This window comes from Nicotiana sylvestris, chromosome 9 (genome assembly GCF_000393655.2).
Source record: "Nicotiana sylvestris chromosome 9, ASM39365v2, whole genome shotgun sequence".
Taxonomy (NCBI): Eukaryota; Viridiplantae; Streptophyta; class Magnoliopsida; order Solanales; family Solanaceae; genus Nicotiana; species Nicotiana sylvestris.
Window position 1 is genome coordinate 169,727,348 of NC_091065.1, and position 10,161 is coordinate 169,737,508.

A 10,161-nucleotide genomic window follows, 5' to 3' on the forward strand; every position below is an offset into this window, starting at 1 on the left:
GATTTCTAATTCATTTCATAACAAATTTCGTGGTCAAATCTAACTTTTGTCGAAACCCTAGGTTTTGCTCTAGCCACATGATTTTTCCTTAATCTTTGTGTGTTAATCTACCCAAGACTCAAGTATTAAACTAGAAATATGTAGGATAAACTTACCTCAAGATGCTAGGTGAATGTCCCCTCTCAAGAGCTCCAAAATCGCCCAATGGGTGAGTGAAAAATGGCCAAAATGACTTAAAGCCCGAAATAAATTAAGCTCACTGCTTCAGTGATTTCCGCATCTGCGGTCAGGGGACCACATCTGCGGTCCCGCTTCTGTGAGGAAGTGGCCGTATCTGTGAAATTGGCCAAGCGGGCTGGGACCGCTTCTGCGGTCTTAAAGCCGCTTATGCGCAACCGCTTCTGCGGTTTTGGGCTTGGCCTGCCTTGGTCGCATCTGCGAGAGGACGACCGCTTCTGCGGTCTCGCACCTGCGGCTGACCAACCGCTGGTGCGGTTATGACAGATAACTAGAGCTTCGGCTCTTTCTCAAAATTTTCAACTTCACTCGAGCCTCGTCCGATTGACGCTCGGGGCTCCCGGGCCCCACCCAAACATACCGACAAGTCTAAAATCATGAAACGGACCCGCTCAAACCTTTGGAACCCTCGAAACAACTCTAAATCTAAGAATCACTCTCTAAAACCAATTGAATTAAACTTATGAACTTCAAGTTCTTAAATTCACTTCTAACGTACCGAAACGTACTTATACAACTCGGATTGATATCAACTTCTGCGGGCAAGTCTTAAATGTTATATTGGACCTGCACTGGGCTCCGGAACCAACAAACGAGCCCGATACCAACATGATCAATTATTATTTAATTTTTTTAAATCCTTAGAAAATCAGTTTAACAATTTCTAATAAAAATTCATTACTCGGGCTAGGGACCTCGGAATTCGATTCCGGGCATACGCCCAGATCCCATATTTTCCTACGGACCTTTCGGGACCATCGAAAGACGAATCCGAATCCGTTTGCTAAAAAAGTTGACCAAAGTCAAACTTAGCCTTTTAAGAAAATCTTAAGGAATCAAATGAGCATATTTCAACCCAAATTTTTCCAAATCCCGAACCAACCATCCCCGCAGGTCGTAAATTAGTTAAAGCAAGTGCAGGAAGTTTTATTTAGGGGATCAGGGTTCTAAAAAGTAAAACGACCAATCGGGTCGTTACAATGCACATAATAATACTTTTGCTTTATTCCAAAAAAAGCACATTCAATTTACGATTATAGCATTTTTAAAGATTCCTTTCCTTATTATAGCCTATTTGGCCAAGCCTTTTTTGGGCCAAAAATATTTTTTTTGGCCAAAAGCACTTTTAGCCAAAAATTGAGGTGTTTGACCAAGCTTTTGGAAGGATAAAAAGTGCTTGTGAGGAGAAGCTTCTCTGCAAAAGTACTTTTCTGAGAAGCACTTTTGAGAAAAATACACTTAGAAGCAGTTTTCAAAAGCGTGGCCAAACACTAATTACTGATCAAAAGAACTTTTCAAATTAATTAACCAAACACAAACTATTTCTCACCAAAAACACTTTTTTTTTTCAAATTAATTTACGTATATTTAATAAAATCTGAATATATTTATGTATATTTGACATATAAAATATATATTTGTATATATGAGGTATATGTTATTTATTATTCAATATACATTAATCGTATAAATAGTAACAAATTTAATATTTATATGCTTATGTCTACCATTGTTATTCCTTATGTATAAATATAAGGTAAATAAATTTTAAAATATAATATACTATAAATAATATTAAATAACCTTTTTTTATTGAATTAAATTCTTTTTGTGACAAGATTTTCGCTCGAAAAAAGGGTATACTATGCCTACAGGGAGGAAGGAGTTATTTTTGGATAGAAAATTATCCTCCCACTACGTTTCCTGTCATATTTGCTTATTTTTAGGACTATTGCTCATTATTAGAAAACTGAATCACTTTGGGCGCTTTTTAAGAACGAAATTCTTTGGATATTTTATGTCTTAAACGTGATTATTGATCCGTGTTTATAACTGTCTGATAATATATGTATTCATTTAGCTGCCATGTTAGTAAAATAACTGTTGCCGCTAGTTTTTTGAATTTTTTTTAAAATTTTGTCTACATGTGTTTTTCTAGATATTTCGTAGTAGTACGAATAAAGTGGATTATTTGCACAATATGACCTTTTCTTATGCCCGCTCTTTAATTTAGTCCTCGATAGCTCGGCCAAGCTTCTCCAAACCAAAATCAATTTTTTTTTTCAAAAAAAGTATATATTTTTCAAAGTTAAAGTATTTGATCAAGCTTTTAGAGGAAAAAAAGTACTTTTGAGTAGAAACAGAAGCAGTTTTAGAGAAGTAGAAGTAGTTTCTCTCTAAATCACTTTATTGAAAAGTATTTTTGAGAAAAATACACTTAGAAGTAGTTTTTAAAAGCTTGGTCAAACACTAATTGCTGCTCAGAAGTGCTTTTTACATAAATTAGCCAAACACAAATTGCTTCTCATCAAAAGTACTTTTGAAAAAAAAATACTTCTTAAAATAAGGTGATTTTTGCAGTTTGGCTAAACAGGCTATAAATTTTACTTCTAAAAGATTTTTCCCTTTTTTATTTCTATTGTAAATAGTCACACTTAATAACATATCATAACGAAACTATTAAAAGCTTGTTATAAGAATGGATTACCTTCAGCCTAGCAAGAATAAAGCGAAGAATTAATCGATCTAATTTCTCTCCTCTCTTATTATAGTTAAAATATCTAATCGAAAATGTGGAATTTAGCTCAATATGGTGGATAGTTAGATGACTTTTTCGTTCTTTTTGCAGATAAATGTAACCCATTGAGCTAAGGACATAATTCTAATAATGGACTAAAAAGGCCATTTGTGCAAACACCCGAGTAGAGTCCACATTGTGCAGGCCTTTTTAGACGGGAAAATAACATTGAATAGCCGTTTTCAAAATAACAGCCAAAATTATTTATATATATATATATATATTGTATTTTATATATAAAAATTATATAAATTTTATATATTTTTCGATTATCAAATATAAATAGATTCTAACGTATGCGAAAGGTGATAACACCGAGGACAGGAAAAAATTGGGCCTCAACCAAGAGCGCATTAGGCCTAGGGACTACTGGAAATCAGCCCATTAACTACAGTTATTGAGTTGTCTTGTTGAAGGAGGCATCCTCATCAATTTTCTCCTCTTTCTTCAATTTTAATTTCAATCTTCTGCAACCCTAGTGTTTTACTCTCTCTCTCTCGCTATGACGAAGCAGCAAGCTAACTGGTCTCCTTATGACAACAATGGAGGGTACTTCATTATATATTATTACTATTGTTATTATTATTAATTTTTTTTTTTGCGTCCTTTTGCTTATTATGTCGATGTTGATCTCGATGCTAATATATCTGATCCATACACTGTTGCAGAACGTGTGTTGCGGTTGCAGGTGCAGATTACTGTGTAATTGCTGCTGACACTAGGATGTCCTCGGGCTACAACATCCTAACTCGCGATTACTCCAAAATCATTAAATTGTATGTTCCTTTTTCCTCTAATTTACTTTGTAATTGTTCTGGAGTAGGATAATCATATACTTATTAACACAAATTTTAAGCAGAATTTTATTTAAAGACTTATGAGGATGTAATGAACTGAAATGAACTAGAATTAAATGAAAGTTCCCACAATGACTCCCCAACTCAGAAGAATTCATATACTCCCTTTATTTCAATTTGTTTGAAGCTTTTCGGAGTATGAGGGTCAAATTTTCCGTGTGAATTTGGTCTTAGATTCTTTAACTTTTTAAAAATAAATTTTATTTACATATTTAGAACCTACATAAAAAAATATATCATAAGTCACAGTAGTTAACACTTAACAGTTCAAAATAAATTAAAAATTATTTGCAAAAATGTGGTCAAAGAAAACTTTGTTCGACTCCTCAAATAGTAATAGGTTTATTCTTTTTGAAACGGAGTGAGTATGTCACAGCTCAGACGGTTGTGTGAAGCATATAGATTTACCACAATTGTCTGAAATGACACTGAACCAAACCAAATGTTCCAGCCATTGAAATTCTTGAACGCAAGCTGTTCTGTTCTACAAACAACCAACATAATGATGTCGCTAATGTTAGTTCTAAGAAGAAGTAGGGCTCATTGGGCCATGTGGAGATCAGTGCTCTTGACAGTAGATATCTCTTCAGACATCACAAAGGTATTTGATTTCTTCCGCACATTTTCGCAATCAGCAGTTTGGTAGTTTGCTCTCAGAAACTTTAGGAGTCTTAAAATGCTTCAGAAAGGTTACACCACTAATTGGAAGGCTCAAGCTGATTGGTATTCTGGAAACAGACTAGTGTGTCACAGAGGATACAACCACTATCCAGTAACCTATTTTTGTAAGTAATGGTCCTTCTGCTCTTACTTGGCGGACCTTTTTTTCATTGGAAAACAACGTGCTTGTTTTATAAGTAGCGTATGATAACATACATAAAAGGAAATATGAATCACAAATAGAGAATCCATCACATCACAGGACTTTCATAGGAGCTTCTTGATTGACAAATATCAGAAGGAATCTCTATCCATGGCTCACAAACACGACCTGAGCAATAACTTGATTAGGATAATGGATGATGATATGCACCTCTAGAAGTATCGGAAAAGAATTTTTTTCCCATGTCCTCCTAGCATTAGATTTCAGCCTACACTTCCCTGCTCCCAAATTTAAAAAGTTCATTACTAATGCTAATCACGTTCTCAAGAATATTTGAATGATACCCACTACTGAAATTTTCAACCTGTTGAGCCCTATTATTGCTTTCATTGCTTAAAATTTCTTCAGTTCTACGTATCTCGGGCAAACCTCTTTTTGAAATCAAACTCAGACTCTTTGTTGGAGCAATGAAAAAGGTTGAAGAATAAGACAATGGAGTGATTACGCAAATGATATATATTCCTTGTCTTGATTTCCAAATCTGGCTGCAATCTCTTGGGGTGGTGTTACCCTAATGATGTATATTACTTGTATTGATTTCCAAATCTGGCTGCAATCTCTTACCTTGACCCATCCCTTTGCTGTCTCCTCCAGTGTTTCTGGACCCATTTATCTTGGTTAATTGAGATTTTGAAGCTCCTCTCCATCTATTGTTGCTGTCTCGAGTAACGTCGATTCTTCACTAAGATCTGGGCATTCACTGTGAAGTATAATTGCTAGGGAATTTACTTCACCGTAAAGATTTATTCTAAGTTTTTCATGGGAGTTTCTTCCTAAGTTGCTCGGACTCGGGTGCGGGTGTCCGATACGGGGACGGATCCGAGTATCGGATTCGGCAAAATCTAAATTTTAAGATTCGGGGGTGCGGATCCGGATATGGATACGGGTGTGGGGATTCGGCTAATAAAAATAGAGCTATAAATATATTGTAAATTTTGAGAGATATTCCGTGAAAAACTTGCATGAATATTGTACAATTCAATCTTTCATTCTCCAAGATGGACATTATTCCTTTATTGTTCTAAATCTGTTTTATTTTTGATTTTAAGAAATCAAAATCTCAATTTTTCTCCCAAATTTGTTGATGGACTCCGGTCAAAGTGTCCGAAGTCAGTTGACCGTATCCGGGATGTATCCTGTCCCCGTATCCGTATCCGTCCCGTATCCGAACGGGGACGGCACCAAAATCGAAGAGTCCGCGCAACTTAGGTTTCTTCAGCCATGACTGTCAACTTCTAAAGGTTCCATGATTATGCTCTGGTACTATTCGTAATGAACTCAAATGAACAAGAATCAAATGGGAAATTTATTAACTAACTTAGTAACATGAATGCAAACTTGACAATTTTACTGCGCTAAAGATCGGGGGGGGGGGGATTTACTTGATTTTTTAACTAGCTATTGCCCTTGTACATGACAAAGGAAGTCAAAACGTTTCTACCTAAAAGAGCTGATTCTCATCCCCTAACTTGATTTTTTAACTAGCTATTGCCCTTGTACATGACAAAGGAAGTAACTCTATTTAATGAGTGCCAAGATTTTATGAGTCCATGTCCTTGGTAAAAGTATTTAGCTATTGTATAGGGTGCATTCCTAAATATTTGCCCTTGTCCATGTTAGAGTCTTGATTTCTTGTGTCCATGCTCAAAAAAGGGCATCCAGGATTCTAAACCAGTGGGTTCGAGTACCAGTGCTCCCACTATTATGATTTTTGACAATAGGTGTGAACTTAGAAAGCATATATGTCTTTCAAAATCTAGGAACTACTAGAGGCAGGGCAAGGCATCCACTACCAGAAGGTTGAATCATCATCAATTGGTTGCAGTAAATAGGATTAACAATTGGATTTCATTGCTTAAACTTACTCGAATAGTTAAAGTGGATAAGCACACATGTTTGAAGCCAAAAAAATTTCTTTTGGAAAATATTAATGGTGTGTTTGGTATGACAAACGTCATTCCACGGAAAGTGTTCTCTTGGAAAATATTTTCTTGTTGTTGTTTGGTTGGTGGTTGGTGAATGAAAAGTATTTTTCAGAAAATATATAAATGTATATTAAAGTTTGATGATAATATCATCAAATTGGAGAGTGTTTTGATGAGACTTTTGAGTACTAAATATTAATAATAATATTGTCTAAGTGTAGTTGAAGCAAGTAATATGAAATTAAAAGTTAAGATAGTCGTAACTCGTAAGGAAAATGACTTCTGCCCATAAGCGAGGAAAGTCATTTTCCTCTTTTTGATAGAAAATGTTTTCCATCCAAAAAACATTTTCCATGAAGTCATTTTCTCTCATACCAAACCTAAACGAAGCATCCTTCTTCTATTAATGATTTTATTAAATATGCAGAGCGGACAAGTGTGTGCTGGCGTCTTCAGGATTTCAAGCTGATGTGAGAGCTTTGCAAAAGGTTTTGGCAGCAAGGCATCTGGTAAAATGCCCGAATCTGTTGATACTTTGATATTCACTGATTTTCCATCTGCTTGGCTCTTATGCAAATGTGGAGTATTAAGCCATTGGAGAACCAAAGCCCCAAGTGTTGTATTATGCTCTTTAGTTATTCTTTTGATTGTCGATGTTGCTTTATGTTCTGCCAACACAGAAACAGCAGACACTTGTCTAATAAGATTTGAAGTCGTTGATTTTAGTTTCTGACCTATAGTGTGAAGTTTGCATTAGTTACCCATGTTACTAGGATTAGCTATGAACTTAAGCAATGGAAATGTGAATGGAACCTGGTTGTGCGAAACAGAAGATTGGAATTTGAGCTTTTGTTTTGTGTTGTTTTTAATCGAAGTCTACTTTCCTAAAAAGGAAAACTCTGCGGTATTTAATTTTTTGTCATGAAGCTCTAAGGTATATTGTATAACACAAAAAGCTATGATGCACCTTCTTTCATTCATCCTGATAACTCTTGCTTGATTGTCCTTATTGATAAAGATGTTCTCTGACTTTCTTTTTAACCATCATAGTAATCTTTGCCTCTCATTTTAGTAGCTCAACTCTATATGATAAATATTTTTCGACTCTTCTTTTTATGATTGTGCCTATTAGATGCTGGTCATTCAATTTGTAAAGCAGTATCATGTGCTTTCTAGCTTTCTCTATCTGTTTAGACGTTGGAACTTAACTCCTAATATGATATTGGAAGTGATATTCTACTTTTTATTCTTTGAAAATAGATCTATCAGCATCAGCACAATAAGCAGATGAGCTGCCCAGCCATGGGTCAGCTACTTTCGAACACCCTATACTACAAACGTTTCTTTCCCTACTATGCATTCAATGTTCTAGGTGGCCTTGACAATGAAGGTAATAGATTATGGCTGGAATGCTGTGTCAAGTTTCTATTTTTGTATGCATGCCTGTAAAGAGGCTTCTGCTTATTTTATTCTTAAAATTCTCATAGGGAAGGGCTGTGTTTTTACATATGATGCTGTTGGATCCTATGAGAGGGTTGGGTATAGTTCTCAAGGTTCAGGTTCAACTTTGATCATGCCTTTCCTCGACAACCAATTAAAGTCTCCTAGCCCTCTCTTGCTGCCTGCCAAGGTTCGGTTTGATACTTTAATTTTACGGAATTTTCTTTCAAATTGAGGAAGTTTCTAGTCTTGTCAACTTCACCTAAGAATTGTGAGAAAAGAAAAACATGATTTCTTGCTAACAAAGTTCCGTTGACCTGCATAGGATGCCGTAACTCCACTTTCTGAAGCGGAAGCCATTGACTTGGTGAAGACATGTTTTGCTTCAGCAACAGAAAGGGATATATATACTGTAAGTCATTTAGGTGTTGTGCTATCTATTAAGGTCTGCGTACACGCTACCTTCCCCAGAGGATCATACTGGGTGGTGGTGGTTGATGTTGTTGTTGTTGTTGATGATGCTGTATCTATTAAAATGACACCAAGTTTTAGGAGCTGTGATCTTCAGGAACATTTGGGTTAATTATGTGCGACCGTGTTTTACTGGTGCTCTTGTCTTCTCTTCTCTTCTCTTTTCTTCTTTTTGTTCACCGTTGGCTTTGCTTCACTAATAGGGAGGTTGCTTATTAATAATCATGACCCGGAAGTGATATCTAACTAATACTTATTCTTTCTTGAGCCAAAGGTATTTTCCTATCGATCCGGTACTCAATGGATGATTTAGTTGTATTAATCTCCGTGCGGAGAAGTTTTGTTTGAGAAGGTTATGTAGCTTTTATCATCCTATTTCCTGAATATTTTGCTTTTCATATTGCAGGGTGACAAGCTGGAAATAGTCATATTAAATGCTGACGGTGTTTGTAGGGAAGAAATGGATCTCAGGAGAGATTGATTTCTCTTTTTCGGATTCCTGTGATTTATGTTTGAATTAGTTTGGAAGGCGCAAGTGAATGCATATGGACAATGAACCCTTTCTATGGCTGTATGCACAGCAGTTGTTAATTGTTGATCATCTGTGTATTTACTGTAAACTGCAATTCCTATTACCTGGAAATGTTATGCTGAATTATAAAAGAACTGAATGTTGAAACTTTAGTTTGGTAAAACTTAATCTTTAGTTTGCAAGAGAAAGGGATGTTGTTTACTTCGCACCATCTGCATCGTCTTGTACGTTAGAAATGTTAGCAATCAATACATCTCTTTTCCTTTTGAATTCTATTCCGTTTAAGGCTTTAAGCACAATTTGATTATGGCACGGCCTCGATCCTCATATGGTGATTATGTTTTATCCGATTATTCTTGCTTCCACAATTGTGACAATAGGTGCAAACTTATAGCGCGTTTGGCCAACCTTTTAAAATCAGTTTATTTTGAGACGTGTTTTTCTCAAAAGAACTTTTAAAAAAAGTGCTTTTGGTGAGAAGTAGTTTGTGTTTGGCTAATCATATCATATTATACTAAAAGTGGGAAGGTTCTATGTCAAAACTTGAATTACTAAACTACCCATCAAAAACTAATTAACCATTTGCCCTTCATCCAAAGGTAGAATTACCTTCCATTTAGTGTTATGGATCATCATTAAACCCTTAATTAAGTTTCTCTCCATTAATCTCAATACGTGAAGAATTTGAGAAGTTACAATAATTGACCAGATTCATATGCATAATCAAAACTTGTAACTGAATAGTCACTTTCTACTGCTACTATTTAAGAACATAATAATATTGATAATTCAATGGAAATCGGTCAAGTTCCTCTTTTCAAGCAAGGATGCCACAATTTAGATTTGTATATGGATAGTCATTTTTACCTGCTACTTTGTATGTAGATATGCTCTATACTCTTTGAGGAAGTTTGAAAATGTTAAACACACGGTACTTTTCTTCATGTATTTCATGATACTTATATAATTTTTTTATTTTTATATCAAAGTATGTGGATCCTGTTAAACTTATTTTTCACCATTTTACATGGAAGAAAGTTGTGTTAATTCCACCTTCTTTGTTCCGGGCTCTGCTCTTTATTTTGAAAGCAAGTTATTATCTCTCCTAGATCCATAATTTATTATTCAATTGCCTTCTATCAGTTTTTTTTTTGTGTGTGGAAATGATATATGTTAATAAACGAGAATGTTCGATTTATCCTTTTACATTTTAATTATTTTTTTGGTTGCCCTCCCAC

General features: G+C 35.2%; 1 protein-coding gene across 1 annotated transcript; it reads left to right on the plus strand.

The window, feature by feature from the left end:
• Nucleotides 1-3,198: 3,198 nt before the first annotated feature.
• Nucleotides 3,199-9,075, plus strand: LOC104244351 (proteasome subunit beta type-1-like). Its single transcript, XM_009799766.2, has 7 exons — nt 3,199-3,364; nt 3,484-3,591; nt 6,908-6,989; nt 7,741-7,870; nt 7,968-8,110; nt 8,246-8,332; nt 8,798-9,075. Exons 1-7 carry the CDS (start codon nt 3,318-3,320, stop codon nt 8,870-8,872), a joined length of 672 nt encoding a protein of 223 aa, XP_009798068.1. The 5' UTR covers nt 3,199-3,317; the 3' UTR covers nt 8,873-9,075.
• Nucleotides 9,076-10,161: the final 1,086 nt, after the last annotated feature.